The 17,632-nt window shown below is 37.1% G+C and overlaps 2 protein-coding genes across 2 annotated transcripts; both read left to right on the top strand.

Moving 5' to 3' along the window:
• Positions 1-3,173: 3,173 nt before the first annotated feature.
• LOC133794492 (protein EXPORTIN 1B-like) lies at positions 3,174-4,774 on the top strand. The gene is made up of 6 exons (XM_062231731.1): positions 3,174-3,257; positions 3,325-3,407; positions 3,835-3,973; positions 4,092-4,160; positions 4,240-4,522; positions 4,636-4,774. Exons 1-5 carry the CDS (start codon positions 3,243-3,245, stop codon positions 4,330-4,332), a joined length of 399 nt encoding a protein of 132 aa, XP_062087715.1. The 5' UTR covers positions 3,174-3,242; the 3' UTR covers positions 4,333-4,522; positions 4,636-4,774.
• On the top strand, positions 4,463-8,506 carry LOC133796170 (protein EXPORTIN 1A-like). Its single transcript, XM_062233651.1, has 7 exons — positions 4,463-4,522; positions 4,636-4,680; positions 5,043-5,150; positions 5,240-5,338; positions 5,959-6,162; positions 6,383-6,451; positions 8,477-8,506. Exons 1-7 carry the CDS (start codon positions 4,463-4,465, stop codon positions 8,504-8,506), a joined length of 615 nt encoding a protein of 204 aa, XP_062089635.1.
• Positions 8,507-17,632: the final 9,126 nt, after the last annotated feature.

The raw sequence follows: 17,632 nt of genomic DNA, 5'->3' as shown, positions 1-17,632 counted from the left end.
CTCTTCACTAACTTATGTGAAAAATATGGCATCATGAAGAGTTTCTCGTCGGTAGCATACCCACAAGCCAACGGGCAGGTCGAGGATGTAAACAAAACCCTTAAGGCGAGCCTGAAGAAGAGGTTGGACGAAGCCAAAGGACTATGGCCCGAACAGCTCCCGCAAGTACTTTGGGCCTATCGAACTTCTCACAGGACCTCCACGGGGCATACTCCTTTTTCCTTAACTTTTGGAAGTGAGGCTGTAACGCCCTGGGTAGCCAAGACCGCTAAACTGTGTATTTATAAAGGTGCAGGACTTGCTAAACAAGTCATTAATTAAAACGTGTCACTAACCATGAGTGTCCTAGGGTTTAAAAAAAGGGTTTTGGTCTCAAAAGATACATTTTATATAATTAAACAGTTTTTCACAAGGGATCCCAAAAAGAAACAGTGTTTAAAAGTTGGTTTACAGACACTACAAGAATTTTAGCCAATATAACACCTAAAAATGACAATTTTTAAAAAACGCTATGGTTAAATAGAAAAATCAGGCGCGCTCGGTACAGTAAAATTTTACAGCCCGCCACTAGCTTTTCCATCTCCCCCTCTAATATTCTATTAGCCCTAAAGTATCTCTCTCTCTCTCTCTCTTGTATCTTCTTCTTCACAAATCAACCCTAACCGTGCTCCCCTCTGTCTCTTTTTCTCTCCCTCTAAAAATAGCCACACACACTCCAATCTCTTGCCTTCTCTCAATCTCTCGTTCATCCCACTCATAGTGACTATTTCTTTCGCTCTCTCTGGTTTGGAACCATCGTTCACCGACCTCTCTCTCTCATTCTCTTTCAGATGTGGGTGCTAAGGATCAATGATGAAGGGTCCCAAGAAAGGGCTTTGGGACGATGATGAAAACACGCAATAAGGGGCGAAGCAGATGCTCCCCAAAGTGCTTTGACCCTTTCTTCTCCCTAGCGCGAACCAGAGGCCTTTCCTCCATGGGCGATGGGCAACCGAGTCTGTCCATTATGTGAAGTAAGGTAACTTTAACCCATTTTTTTAATTTATGATATATGAAGTATGATTTATATGTAAACTAAGGTAACTGAGCCTGTCAAGTTTGATTTTTTTTTGGTGTTGATTTATGGATTTGAAAGTTTAACGGGGCCATTCACAAGGGTATGCCCCATAAGTTCTACCATTGCCAAACTGGGCGTGTCTGGAACATCACCAAGCGCGCTATTGGCGTGGAGGTTAACAAGCAGGTTGGGAACCGCATCATTAAGAAGAGGATTCATGTTCGTGTGGAGCATGTCCAGCCCTCTAGATGCACTGAGGAGTTCAAAAACAGAAAGTTAAGGAACGATAAGCTCAAGCCCGAGGCCAAGTTGAAGGCTGAGGCCATTAGCACCAAGAGGTAGCCAGAGGGTCCCAAGCCAGATTTCATGGTCGAAGGAGCTCAGTTGGAAACTGTCACCCCCATTCCTTATGATGTTGTCAACGATCTCAAGGGTGGTTATTAGATCTTTTTATGTATTATTTTTTCTTCTCAATGTTCTGTTCTTGTCTGGTTTTGATTTTTTTTTCAAGACTACCAATGGAAACGTTTCCTTAATTAGTTCAAGTACTCGAAGCCGCTGTTAGTTTTCATATTTTGAATACTATTCTAAGTACAATTTTGTTTTAAAAAATTTCTGTGCTATTTTTGTTGTGTACAGAAATATTCCAAGAGTCCAAGATTTTCGGTTTATGAAAGACAAAAAGCAAGAGGCATTGTCATGACACCAGGTCTTCAAGGCAGCTCACCTCACTAGTCACGGCATCAATTCGGAAGGACACCTCAAAGCTTCACAAAAGCCAGATGGCAGCAAGCAGTAGGCACAACACCTCAGTATCTCACGGCATCAGGTCTTCATTTATTAAGATTTTTTTTGAATAAATTTCTGAAGTCAACTCTATATTCGCTCAGGTATATACATGTAATACTGTTTCTGAGATATACTTTTATGAGTTACATCTGTCTATAGAGTTGAGCGAATATAGATATACTGTAATATTGAGCTTAAACCTCCTCCCTGAGCTTCATTGTCTATAGATATACTGTAATACTGGACTCTTGATCAGAATTAGACAAAAAGACAACTATTAGTGATCTTAATGAAAGGCATGGTAAGTTATTTTTTTTAAGGAATCCTTTTCTTATTTTTAATCACATCTAGATAATTTTTATCTCAGTTTCTGTGTAAGAAAAACACTGAGAGACTGATGAGATTTGATTGAAACTGTCAAGTAGATGAAAATTAATTTTCTACTTATTAACTATCATCTAGCTCAAAGATGTTGGCTTTGCATAGCATCAAAATGATTTGTTGCCACCGTAGTTGATTTTAAGACTAGTTTGGCTGTTTCCCAACTATTTTATGAGTTTCATTTGACTAAGATTTTTACTTTGGAATTCAGATTGCATATTTGTAGTATGTGCTAATGATTTTTGTTTTTGTGTGTTTCTGAGTGAAGCAAGAAAACTGTTTGATGAAAGTTCTAAGTTAGATGTTATATTTTAGAGTTCTATAATTATGGGTTTTCTAAACATGGAGAAGTTGATAAAGCTATTAGGTTGTTTGATTGGATGCCATCAAGAAATCCCATTTCTTAAATTACTTGATTGGTGGGTATTTTAGCTAGGATGCCATCAAGAAATCCACCACCTATTTGGTAAAGGATCTAAATTGTATTTTGGATTAGTTTTCTCTGTGATAATACAAACTTTTTAAATTTACTTGAAATTAGTAGTAGTAGTAGTAGTAATAGTAAACTACTATAATTTTTCTTGCTAGCTAGTTACATCATAGAAAAGCAAATCCCAAATCATGTAAAACATATTAAAATTTGGGTCTAGTTTGATTTTCTGTTTCTTTATACATTTCAAGGCCACGAGATTATTTTATTGCAAGAAGTTCTATAAAATCAAAAAATTAAATACATTTCTTTCTAGTTTTGTGTTCCCTTCCCCACCTGCAACTTTCTCATTTTGACAAATTTGTTTTTTCTACTTTTTTTGGTGAGTTGTATCTCTGTTTGAAGTGAGGGGCTACTTTGTTTGGTGAGTTGTATCTCTGTTTGAAGTTCTATAATCAACCCTAATTTGCTTCCTCTATGTTTAATGTACAGATTTTGAAGCACGATTAGCCAGCAAGATGGCAAAGCTTTATTCCTAATCTTGTTTCAGCTGCTAAAACTAGTGAAACAATTTGTGAGAATTGCATGGCTATATTGAAGGTTTCTCTCTCTCTCTTAAACTATTGAGAATTAGTTGGCACTAATTACTTGAATATGTTTTCTTCAGCTTCTAAGTGAAGAGGTGTTTGATTTCTCAAGAGGAGAGATGACTCAAAGTAAGATAAAGGAGCTTAAACAATCATTGAACAGGTAAATAATTTATGTTTTTTTTTATTTTTATTTCATTTTGGGATGCATTTCATGTTTTATATTGTAATGTTTCATGAGTGCTCTTTTTTTTTTTTCCTTATGTAGACTTATCATTTGCTTATAATTATATATATATATTAAGGACAGTTCTTTTAGATATCCTTTGATGAGAAGTCATTATGCACTTTTTAAGTTATTTTTATTCACTATTATACACATATTTTGATACAATGTCTTCCGGGTGAACTGCCACCACAAAGTCAAGTGATCTGATCACTTATCTTGGACTACTGATAGTCACGTACTGCCAGTTCATAGTCATCATATATTTGGCTTTTATTTTCTAATTGGCATGTCACATGTTACCGTAATGATATGTTTATGCATTTTTCCAATCTCTCACAGATAATGTGATTGGTTGTTGCAGTGAATTTCAACTCATTCATGAGCTATGCTTATATGTACTATCAGCCTCTCAAAGAGCTGAGCTTATACGTGCAACACTCTCCACATTGCACGCATTTCTCTCATGGATTCCCCTGGGATATATATTTGAGTCTCCATTGGTATGTGCTTTGCTTGATAGATGGTTGTTGTATTGCCTTTGAATTTAATACTTAATAACTTCCTTAAAAGAGTAAGTACATTTGAGCAAAATTCTGATTGTGTTTGTTTATGTAATAGCTTGAAACGCTGCTGAATTTTTTCCCCATGCCATCGTATCGGAATCTCACTCTTCAGTGTTTGACAGAGGTGTGTTTGTATGCTGATTTAGTTAAGAGTTGCTTCAAAACTGTGCCTAGTTCTCATAGTTCACTGCACTGGTGTTTAGGTTGCAACACTTAATTTTGGAGATTTCTACAATGCCCAGTACGTTAAGATGTACACCATATTCATGAAATTGTTACAGGTAGGTCCAAAATGAAATGCTTATTGTAGTACTATCTTTGGTTGGCTTACTCATCACATCATTGTCCAGTTTTTTCTTTTATTTAATTGTATGTCTTGTTCCTGTGTTGCTATTAATATTTTTTTTTCTTCCTTTTGGTTAGACCATGATTCCTCTTAATACAAACATTCCTGAGGCTTATGCAATTGGTTCCAGCGAAGAGCAGGTAAAGTTGTTTTTGGCGCTTCAAAATTTAATGAAGACCATTTTTTATGTGTTCGCTCAATAATTGTTTATTTCTGGCAATGTCTTTTTTTATTTAACTTACCTATTCTGCAGGCTTTTATTCAGAATTTGGCTTTGTTTTTCACTTCATTTTATAAGGCAAGTTTTTTTCTTTTTTCCCTTTATACTTTCTTGATCTTAGTATTTACCACGTTTTGTTATATTTATATCTCAATGGCCATCCTCTTATGGCTGTAAGTATTGGTTCATTTAGTTGTAGAACAGGCTTAATGTGTCAATAAGGCACTGCTTAAGGGATTTAATAAGATAATATGGAATCACATTGTTTCCTTGTCAAATATCAAAGATTTGAAGTTGCTGTTTAAATACATTGCAACATTCACTGCTTAAGGGATTTAATAAGATAATATACAATCACATTGTTTCCTTGTCAAATCTCAAAGATTTGAAGTTGCTGTTTAAATACATTGCAACATTTACATCGTTCTATCCTTGTGCAGTCTCACATTCGTGTGCTGGAAACTCCTGGAGAGAACATAGCTGCTTTGCTCATGGGTGTTGAATATCTTACCAAAATTTCATATGTGGATGACACAGAATTTTTCAAGGTACCAATATTTTAGTAGTCTAGACTCGAACATACAAGTGAAATTTGTTAAAATTGGAATGAGTTTTAATCATTTTATGATCGGAACAGGTTTGCTTAGACCTTTGGAATTCGTTTGTGTTGGAACTATTTGAGGCACACCACAATTTGGATAATCCTGCTGTAACGGCAAACATGATGGGGCTGCAGGTATTGTGAATATGTTAACTTTCAGATGATATTATATAGTTTTTGGTGTGATTGTTTTATTTTCATATGGTTGCACTTGCACATATCATCTTTTTCCTCTTGCAGTTTACTGTTTTACTTTTGTATATTGTTTACTTTCAGATGATATTTTATAGTTTTTGGTGTGATTGTTTTATTTTCATATGGTTGCACTTGCACATATCATCTTTTTCCTCTTCCAGTTTACTGTTTACTTTTGTATATCGGATACAAAATTAGTTGATTTGTTTCTTATTTCTGTGTTTTCCATGATATATATGTAATTTTCATTTCAATTTGTGTTTTCCATAAATATTGTCTTTTGAACCTTCAGAGCAGTTGGGTTTCTTTTCTTTTCCTTTTTGTAGTCTAAATGGTTGGAGATAGTAATATATAATTTCTTTAGTTTTGTGACATCAAATATTTTGTGACCTGTAATCTCTGTTCTTGAATTATGTCAAACCTTTGCTTATTAAGGAAATTGTCTTTCCATCTCCTCTTTGTTTGTGTGATTCTTTTTTATTTATATGTTATTTGTTTTTTCGAAATTTGTAATGGGACAGATACTTATTTTAGCCTGTGGTTTTATACTGAATAAGCAGATGCCTTTGCTACCTGGTATGGTTGATGGCCTTGGATCACAACTGATGCAGCGGTGGCAATTATATGCTGAGCCAATGTCAAAGTTAAGAATGCTTATGATTTCTCGTATGGCCAAGCCAGAAGAGGTTCTCATAGTGGAAGATGAAAATGGCAATATTGTTCGTGAAACCATGAAGGACAATGATGTTCTCGTGCAATATAAGGTCAGTAATCTATGCTTTGCAAGTAAAATTCATTATAAGTGGGCTAGAAAAAGTCCTTGGTATTTGAATTTATATTTAAAAAAAAAATTCTTGGTTTTTAATTTTTTTGTATTTATTTTTGTGCTACATTTGTATTTTTTAAATTGTTTTTTGGTATCTCATTTTTAATTATCATGGAAACTTTCCTTAACCAAATTGCTATGGTCTATTATTGTTGCAGATCATGAGGGAGACTTTGATATTTAGAGAGCTTTGGATGGCAGCAAACAACTTCAGCAGCAAGTACTTGGTTGGATGATGAATTGAAGGATGGAGCAAGTTTCATGCATGATTTACTTTTGTATATCTTGTAATGCTTCTGTTTTTCATTTTTAAAGTAAAAAATGTTCAAGATTATAAAACTTTATTATGTTATGCTTTCAAATTTAAGTTAGAACTAAGATCTCATGAAGTAGACATATTCATGGTTTGAATTAGTTATTGTTTAATGTAATACTTGTGGTTTATCAATCTATTGAGAATTACATTTTATGATTAATTTTGATTTTTTTTTATCAAAATACAATAATGAAAATCTTTTAATTAAAAAAAAAAACCTTATAAGTATACTTATCAAAATAAAATTTAAAATATATTATCCACACTAAAGTAACAAAATTTTATTACTAGACTTTTAATATGTTATGATTTAGAAATATATTATAAGCATAACAAATTGTTATGATTTATATAATATAACAAACTAAAAATGCTATCAAAATAATTAAATGTAACAGTGGAAAAGTGTTATGCATAAAGTATAAGATTAAACTCCAAATTTATAATCAAATACTCTAACTAAATGTGATTATTTGAATGTTATAGCAACTGAAAATGTGTTATTGAATAGTTTAAGATAACATCGAACATAACATTCGAATACTGTTATAGAAAAGACAGGACTTTTAATAACAGGGGCTATGTTAGCATTTTCAGAAACGCTATCAATAGTCCCGGTTAACAGTTTTTAAGTGTTATGAATACTGTTTTTTCTTGTAGTGAGAATCTCCAAAATACAGACAACCATCAGCCATTCTAAGGCAAAACAGACGTTTCTGGTTCCTCTGTTCCTGCTTTCCCCTCAATCGTGGCGGCTGAGCAACTGGTCATGTACATTCAGCTCGCAGAGCTCTCCTAATCAGGGCTATTCGAGTTTGCCCTTGCCTTTACCTGCACCACGTAGCACACGTGAGCCAAGGCCCAACAAGAAAACATAATATGCATCACAAACAACAATAACAGATGAATAATCCTTTGAACATGAACAAACACTCAATACTCATATTAACCACATAGCACGTATTCAGAATCAAAGATACAACTAAGCATTAATAACAATCAAGTTACATGATAAGCAAGGCCGACAACTTAGGCCGCACCCTCTGTTTACCCCACTGACTCCGGCCCGCTTAAACCGAGCTCAGTGCATAATAAGCTGTCCTCAGCTACCAGTGGTCGAGTCGCGCCCTGTGCGCTAGTTTAACCTTGGCACTCTTAGGCCGTTGGTTTACTATTTACATGGCATAATACCATCCTTTCAAAGCATACATATTAGGGAACCCTTAGTCCCATTACAATTACACAACCGGGTGCAGTTTTCTTACCTTTAATTTCTACGTTCACTGACTACGAGCGACGTCCCTCGAGCATGATCTGTTTCCCGAGCCCTAGCTTTAACACCTAGTCACAACCAAGGTAATGGATTCCATTAATATTCAAGTAAAGGTTTCCAGGTACAATAATAGCTTCCGGGACTTCAAATTCCACCAAGCACGGTGGTGAAATCGATCCCGAGCACCCTAGGTTAAAATTCCCCCGCTTAAAATCCCCAAAAGATCAGAAATGCACCTAAGGGATACAACCCTTGAACCCTAGATGCGGCCCGCCCCTAAAATAGAGCCCAAGCCCCCTAGTAAGCAGACACGCGCCGCGGCCCTGCCCTATGGCGCCGCGGCGCTCTCCTTTGGCCGAGCCTCCCTAGCTCTCTTGCTTTGTAGGGCCGCAGCGCTCTAGAATAGAGCCGCGGCCCTCCCCTTTGTGCCCAAAAAATCCACCATTTCTAGCATCCTAACCTCATTCAAAACCTTCCCAAAGCACCCTAATTCAAAACCCATTAATCACAAAACTTTTAACATGATTCTAACAGCATAATCCAACATTAATCAAGCATAAAAACCTACTAAAATTCCATTTTGATTTCTGAAACTCAGCCACTCAAAACACCAAAACCAGTCATGAAAAACTCAAATTTTAACCTCTAAATTACGAATTGAAGCTTACCTCCTTTGCTAAACCACCTCCTTGACAACCTCTGAGCTAAAACCCAAGCACCCAGCTTCAATTCAGCCCTTAAACATCAAAATCATAAACACCTTAATATTCAGCCAAAATCTCAAAGTTCTAACACCCAAAAACACAACTCAAATTTTACCTTAATCTTGGTTGAGTGACCCTTAGTCTGAACTAAGCTAAACCTTCATGAATTCAGCTCAAACACATAATTTTCCAGCTGATTTCCTTTGAATTCCAGTGGTTTCTTGAAAGAGAAAAGAGAAGGAAGAGAAGGGCTGAGAAGGTCGGTTTGTGTTTTATTCTTGTGCCTTTCATTAACTTAGTCTAATCTTAGCCAGTTAAGTCAATCCCGAGGCTCGGGGTACAGGAAACGTCCCCGAGGGAAAAACGGTAAATTTCCCCAATATTCCCGCCTAAGCTTCCTATCCTCAAATATATCTCCATATATTTATTTCCATAACCCGATAGTCTAAATAACTACCCGATACCTAAAATTCTCCTGACTTATCCAAAGTCAAATATTGAGCCCCGTTGTGACTTTTCCTGCTATCTAGCTCCCTAGGATCGCCTGAAGTCGCACACTGCAAATCTACCCACATAATAATGTGGTTCTCACAGATATAACATTTAACCACATTTACATTCATATAATCATACAAGCATGCTTATCATATAATCATGCATTAAATCAATAAATTCACACCTAAGCCAATTATGCCTTCCCAGCACACTAATCAAGGCCCTTAAGCCATATTAGTGATTTTGGGTCGTTACAAAGGCCATGCTTCCAATCGAAGCCATGGTAACTAATCACAGGCAAATGAAATTTGATCAAGAACAAAATGACAGGCTACTTAACGCATCTCTCGATTTGATCGAAGAAAAACGAGAGGAATCGCAGTTACAGCTTGTCCATTATCAGCAAAAGATCACTCGTTGTTTCAATTCTAAAGTTAAGGGGTGCAAACTTGGATTAGGCGACCTAGTTCTCCGAAGGGTCTTTTTGGAAAATAAAGACCCAAGGGATGGTGTATTGGGCCCAAACTAGGAAGGACCATATCAAATCATAGAAGTCTTGTGTGAGGGAACTTTTAAGATAGCTCGACTGAATGGGGAAGTAGTCCCACGAACCTGGAATGCCCTTCACTTGCAAAAGCATTATCAATAGTACTACTGTCAATTTAAGGCTTATTTATAAAAGCCTTTTCAATTAAAAAATAGATGGATTATTAAAAAACCATTTCTTACTTTTATTATTGTGAGTTCGTGTTCTCATATGTGTAAAAGCAACCATGAAAGTTTATACATTCTGGTTACTTGGGGGGCACATAACCGAGGTCGGCAAGATTTTTAGTAAAAAATTCTTTTAAAACTAAGAAATTAAGCCTACTTGGATAAGGTCCAAAACTTAGAAGCTTGGAAAAATTGATTATTCAATGGATTTTTAAAGCTCGAGTTTTCAATAAACCTAGCACGAACTAAGTTTAAATCATCTAAAACCCTTGATATAATCAGGTCCAAAACTTAGAAGCTTGGAAAAATTGATTATCCAACGGCTTTTTAAAGCTCGAGTTTTCAATAAACCTAGCACGAACTAAGTTTAAATCATCTAAAACCCTTGATATAACCAGGTCCAAAACTTAGAAGCTTGGAAAAATTGATTATCCAACGGCTTTTTAAAGCTCGAGTTTTCAATAAACCTAGCACGAACTAAGTTTAAATCATCTAAAACCCTGGATATAACCAGGTCCGAAACATAGAAGTTTAGAAAAATTGATTATTCAACGACTTCTTAAAGCTCAAACTTTCAATAAACCTAGTACGAACTAAGTTTAAATCATTATAAACCCTGGATATAACCAGGTTCGAGGCCTGTTTCTTAACAGGTACGACGCAAATAAGCGAACAAAAACTTGGAAATAACCAAGTTTGGTAAAATTTATCTAGATCTAAAAGTCGATCCCTACATTTTTGAATGTACAAGAGTCTAAGGATTCATATAACATGAGAAAATAATAAAGGAAAGACAAATAGACCACAAGTTAGATATATATTAAAATAAAACAAACAAATATATTGTCACATCGAGGAGAAATAACCTCGAGCTAAGCCCGAAGGCAATTATTTAATACCAAAAGATTGTTAGACAAGTACAAAGAAAATCATAAATGAGATCATTGGGCTCCATCAGCTTGCCCCCCCCCCCCCCGAAGTAACTTCCTCACCATCTCCCTCCACCGCTCTGGAAGCCTCACCAGTGTCCGAGGGTTCTTGCAAAAACTGAACCTTGAATTTAGCAAGGTATGGATCCCCCAACCCGGGCTCCATGAAGGAGAAGTTCTCATCCTGGTTGAAAGCCTAGCAATGGTAAAGCATCTCCTCCATGGTTGATGATGACACTACCGCTTCATCCTTGGCTTTAACTTCAACCTCGAGTAGTTTCGCTTTGAGCTCACCATTCTCGGCCTGAAGCTGTTCAGCACGGTGGTTCACCTCTTCGGCTTGAGCTTGGGAGGCGGATAATGCGGTCTTTGTGGCCTGTTCACTTTCTTGGGAAGAGATAAGAATGGCCTTAGTAGCATGCTCATTTTCCTAAGCAACATTCAAGGCGGCCTTGGCAGTGGCCAGCTCGACTCGAATCTCTTCGTTTCTGGCCTTAGCACGAGCTATGCTTCAGTATTGGGCCAGGACAGACTACAGAATAACAAAACAAGTTCAAATTAAAAAAAAAAGAGGAAGAACACAGTAAACAAAAAAGAATTAGGTGTGGGAGAAGGACTCACGGTGAAGTTCATCCCCATGGAAGATTCGAGGACATCCTCTGGGCTATGCTCCTCTATGGCTCTCAGAACCCTCGCACTGGCTTTATATGTGTGGCCCACCATATGCATCGCTGTCTCATACACTATACCCCAAAAGGCCTCGAGGATCTTTTCCAGGTCTTGTGGCTCAACCAGTATTCGGACGATGGGGGCCTCGACTTGAATTACTTGGGGAGGTAGAGGCATGTGTCGAGGGGGAGGAGGAGGAACTTACCCAACGATGACCGTAGTCACCGGAGCTGGCTCCCGAGCCAAGCTCGTGTTTTTACCCTTAGAGGGGGATTTTGTAGTATCCCCCGTTTTAGGGGTGGCCTTCTTCGTCACCTTGGGCCTCTTCACGACGGGGCCTTTTCTAGACTTTTTTGCCTAAAAGGCAGTTCTTAGGTCGGGGGCTCCTATCGATTCCATCTCTTCACCTGAAAATAACAAAGGGAGTTAATTCACAAAAGTAATGTTTCAAAGATATATAAAAAAGGGGGGGGGGGGGGAAGATATAGATCCTGCTCTCTGGGTTGGGGAAGGAATCTATTATCACCAGCTCGAGTGTATGAACCGGGCTAAGCATGACCTCCAGCTCTGGGATTAATGGAGGGGAGGGGGAATCTAAGAATACAATCTCTAAGATCCTAGGGGGTTCAGGTCCCTCCTCGGGGCTGGATTTGTCTACATACTGCCTAAACCCAGGAGCAAATGATCCCTGGAGCAGAGAAGGTCAAATCCTAAGGTTGGTTCCGTACTCTTCAAAGATAGAAGATCTAAAGTTCAGCATGTTGTCAACTACAATGGTGCTTTTGGGATAGTTGTGGTCGTAGCGTACCACCAAGTGATCCACGCATTGGAGGAGAGTTACATTTAGGTCCGGATCGGTGGGGTGGCGACTAACTAGTTGATTAGGGTTAAAATGTATTAACCTAAAGCTAGCAGAAGCCCGATCTAACTCCCTAAAAAGGTATGGGTTACCTTTTCCAGAGGGGGCGGCTGCTGCTCCAGAAGTAGCCCGGTTAGGATCAGGTCTTTGATCAACTTCAAGAGGTTGTCTTTTCCGCATGAGAGGCACCTCAACCTCTTCCTCGTCGGTGTCCTCAGTGATTGGCAAAGCCTCTTGAGAGGAGGGAAGCTCGAGGATCACCGGAAGAGGAGCTCGGATCCTCAGAGCCAGTGTTTGACCCTCGTCGATCAGTTTATAGGCCAACATCGTGACATCATTCATGACCTTGCAATAATCCTTTTCCCCAGGGGGAAGGCGGGACAATTTCTCATATTGACCCCCGAGAGTCACAGATTTTTCCGTCCTGGCGAATATGGTTGCACGAGAAACAAACTCAATCAAGACATGTGCCAAAAAAAATATTTTAAGTAAAAGTAATAAAAATTCATGAGCTAAATTTACAAAGGTAGAAGACTTACGAGGTCGGTTGAAGTATCGATGCTCTCAATTCTTGAAGCCATTCGACATAAAGAATAAATCTTTATATTCATTTGGATGGGTGGGAAGCTCAATGAAGGAGGCGGAGTTTGGAAACTGCGTGATGTAATAAAACCCATCACCTTGTCCTCTCTAGTATGGGCTTGCTTTGAGACAGAAAAAGTACAAAATATCTGCTAGAGAGGGGACCTCCCACTCATGCCTCAAGAACAGATAATTCAGCCCTGCCAAAAGTCTGTATGAATTTTGGGGGAGCTGGAAGGAAGCCAGTTACACGTAGTCCACGACATACTAGTCCAGGGGAAGGAAGGCACCAACCTTCAGATGCTCATCGCTGGCCGCAAAGTCATCTTGGAAAGGGGCGCAACTCCTTTCCCCTTCAAGCGCAGGTCGGGCGAGGAGACCACTAGCTCCCATCTTAATGTTGTGACTCAACATGATTTTATTCACTTTCCTTTGAGTTGTGATTTTTGAGATTATGTGCTTGGCCTCGAAGAATGTGTTGGGTCGATAGTAACTTCTTTCTCCACTACCAAACTGAAATGCAGAATAGGAGAGTCAGGGGCAACCTGCTTCCCTTTATCTTTGCGTTGAGTGGATGAGCTCGCGAATTTCTTCTTAGGGGGTGCCATCAGATCGCCTAACGACAAAGTGGCCTAGTTAGTAGGCGACCTAGGATGGTCTATAACTATGTCGTAAAGGTACGAGGGATGAAATGGACTATTTTTGTTACACGAGCTAAAGTTAGCCTTAGCCTCATCGCGTGATGCCACACGATATCCTAGGCTACGTGCCACGGTTTCTTAACAATCCCCAGATACTTCGGGATCCGCGTGTTAGAAATGTCAGACCCACTACTTTCCTTTGGAAAACGGTTTAGTGTGAAACCACTCAAGGAAGCGTAACCCCTAAGCTACCTAGTATTAAACCTAAAAACCCTTCAGTTTCTTTACCTCGAATGAGTATTCTTTAAAATAATTTGCCATTAGGGCTACCCCAGATTAACCCAGAAATTTGCCTAGTTTTATGAATGTCTTATTTCTAAAACATGTTTTGGTTCACCCATTGAACTTAAATTGAAACCTATTTCCTATGAACATTTAGAAATAGCCTAACGGTAACAAACAATGAACGTTGCGGACGAACATTGTTGAGAACATAAATCTCATTGAATAACGAAAAAAGGGAAACTTTTCAAACCAAGGGATCAGATAATTACATGAAGTATGTTTGGTGATTAGAGGATGTAGATTCGGCAACGGGAAGCTCCTAGAAAGCTTCTGAATGTCTGGGCACGATGAACAGTTTTGGGGATTCTGGGGAAGAAGAAGAGAAGCTTGAGAGTTTAGAAATGGGAAATTTTCAAATGCAAAGGTGGTAAGGTTTGAAGTCTGATCATCCTATTTATACATAAACTACATAAATTAATCTGGGCCATCCAATTGGGTTAGCTCGAGATCCAATGGCCAAGATTAAATAGACCAAATGGCGGCAAAAAGTTGGCAAGACCATTATTCAGTCCTCGAAACCCAAACAGATGCCAATTGCAGTAGACCACGTGTCCAATACTCGAGTAGTAGGCAGACATGGTTTTATGTGACAAAAGTCTAAAAGCCCCTACTGTGTATGTCAGAAAATGACGACACAAACACGAGCAGGAGCTTGGGGGAAAATGTTGCATCCTAATTTTAGCATGAGTTCATTCACTCAACTCGGGTACAACTGGCAGGTAAATATGTGGAAAAATAATCAAGTAGAATATCTGCTTATTATCCATGTGGACAGCTCGAGATTCATAATGATCAGACCTAGTGTTAGGCATCCTGACTTTACCATGAACTAAGAATAAGATAGTTGTTAAAGCGCTAGCTCAGGGTCAGATAGCTGTCAAAGCACAAGCTCGTGAGAGATTTACACCTTGTGGTGATTCAGATATAACGCATACTAAAGAATCCCTAGAGACTCGGGATTTGTTTGCACGCTTATTCATGACCAGACTGTCATATTTATTATACGAGATAGCAGGAACATATTTATTTTGTTATCAAATCATATCCCAACATAAATGGGATATGATTTGTATTAAATATAGACATTATGTAGTTACATGATTGACTCACACAACAAAAACCTCTCCATGGAATTTCCCTATAAATACTGGGAATGTTTGATAGAAAAGGACCCAATTATTCTGTAATGCCGAAACTCTGTCAAAATAGAGAGAGAAACATTAATAATGTTGACTCGTGGATTAGGTGGAGATTTAGCCAGTGAACCACGTAAAAGATCTATGTTATTGAGTGGGTTTTTGTTATTTCTTCATTACGGTTTATCATTAAGCACTATTCTGCCCTTATTATTTCTTAATACACTGTTGGCAAAACTGCGTCAACATGCTCAAAATACAAATAAATAGAAAGATTTAAAAGAGGAAAGATCACAAACTCAAAACAATAATAATACAAGTAAATAAGAACAACAAGATCAAAAGAATGAAAAGAATAATAGAAAGAACACAAACTCTCACACAACTAAAGTGTAGAGTAGTGGGGATCACAAACTAGAACAAAGTTCAAGACCTTTGTCCAAAAGCTTATTTCCCCCTACTCTCTAAGCACTAAGGGATCTCTCAAGGAAATAGCTCTGGAATTATCAAGCATCTATGGTATATTTTCCAGCCAAGTTCTTTGTGGATAGAAAATGATATGTCATGCAAATGAGCAATAAGCTCCTATTTATAAAGTTTTGAGACACCATTTGAATTTTAAATTCCACCAACTCTCATGGCTGTTACCAATGATTAATTGGATGTTTATGGAATTAAGATAGAGATTTGAGAGTTACTTGGCTGTTGGAAACGTTCAAAATTGGATAAAATTGAAATTTGGAAAATGTTGTCTGCCACTCTAGCCGCGGTCTGAAAAACACTGACCTCGGCCCACAACATTTTTTCAGCTACCAATTTTCCAAAATTTTCAAAACGTTCCAAATTCATTCCCACACTTGATTTTGTAACTTCCATACACATTATGAGAGTTAAAATCACATCTCTAACAACCATATCTCTTATGGCTTTGAGAAATTTAAATCAAAATGTGTAATATCAAATCTACACATTATTTGGTAATATTTGGGAGTTACAAATTTGTAACTCCAAAATATGTCACATGTGGGCACACACATGTGTCCAATTTTGTGACTCTCAATAATATATTACAAGGTGTGACAAATCATATTTGTGTGACAAATCACATTTTGTTACATTATTTAATCTGACATTATATTATTTAAAATAATATAACAATCAGCTCAACAGATAGAATAGTTAGCTGAGCACAGCACTCAATAGATTGAATTATTAGCTGAGCTCAGTGCTCAAATGATTGAATAAGTTAGTTGAGCTCATTGCTCAACAAAATGAATAGCTAGCTGAGCTCAACGCTCAATTGATTGATTAGTCAACGCGTGAAATGAAGAGGGAAAAGAATGAAGGGTGAGTTAAGTTCGACACGTGGACAATAAGGATAAGTGTTCTTAACCTTTCCCTTCATTATTTCTCTATAAATAGATGATTGAGGGACCACATTTGGGACCAACCGACTTTAATTCAGTTAAAGTTTGTGAAAATTGAGGACTGATGGAAGGAAACATTGTGCTGCCTTAAGCATTAGAGTATCTTTTGTAGGATCACTCCTTATATTTTTTACTACTAATTTCATAACAGAACGTATTTATGCAATTGATTAAGTCAATAGAATGCGTAAACTAAAAGCGAGCAACATCAACGATCTAACGATCTGAAGTCCATAAGCACAGAAGATTTATGTGAAATTTTTTGACTGAAACATAAATATTTTTTTTTATCAAACATGATCAAGAGCAAACAATATGGTCTTGGGGATCTTGGAAATAGGAAATATATCTTGTAGAAGGTAGAAAGTGGAAATATATTTGTAGAAAGAAAAGAAAAAGCAAACTAACGTCTGCATGGAACAATATTACATTTAGTAATAATCTACAACAAAGTGTACGTTACATGTGGGTTAACGGTTAAGCAAACTAGAAAATTATTATTAATTAATGGTTGCACAATAATTATAAATGAATTATTATTAAAGAAGTATATTAGAGAATCTTTGCTTATATAACTCAACACATATGTTGTGACTTTATTAATCCAAAAAGTGTGCCTTTTGTTCTCATTGACTCACTTAGAATGGAGACCAAAACAACTCTCTGATGAGGACTCTTTTTTATGTCCAACCCTTCTCACAATAGTACGGATCGATGTACTCTCTAGTCTTATTTTTAATACCAAACTTCTTTACGTATATGATAATATTTTTTCGCTTTTATACATCGACAAATTATATTTCCTCTCTTTTATTTGAGATATTTTATATGGTACACTCGAGTTCGTAAGAGACTTCTTACAAATTTCCTCTTTTCCCCACTATTTTCGTTCATATCCACGTGATAATATCTCTTTTATCATCATGATCACATATTATATTTTAATTTATAGACAATTAGAGCTAATTAATCTGTGATATTGGGTCAACATAATCGGATCGTTTGAGCTCTAATTTTTCTTGTAAATCTCAAAATTTTAATTAGAGTGCGATTACTAATCACATATGTCTAATTTTATTAGACTAATCTGTTGTCTTATTCTTTTGTGTTTCATTCCCGTACCACTAATGAAACTGCTACGTACATCATTCTATGTAGTGATTTTTTTATTTTATTTTATAAAATTATATTCAAAGAAATAAAACTTATGGAATATATATAATGATACGACTGTTTTTCAATTATTAGCCGCACACAACAAATTTCGTCGATTCCATTAAAAATACGAAAAAAAATTGTTATAATAATAATAAAAAAA

The sequence above is a fragment of the Humulus lupulus genome, chromosome 8, assembly GCF_963169125.1.
Source record: "Humulus lupulus chromosome 8, drHumLupu1.1, whole genome shotgun sequence".
Lineage (NCBI taxonomy): Eukaryota > Viridiplantae > Streptophyta > Magnoliopsida > Rosales > Cannabaceae > Humulus > Humulus lupulus.
The sequence above is the reverse complement of the archived record's forward strand: the minus strand, read 5'-3'. Positions and strand labels throughout refer to the sequence as shown.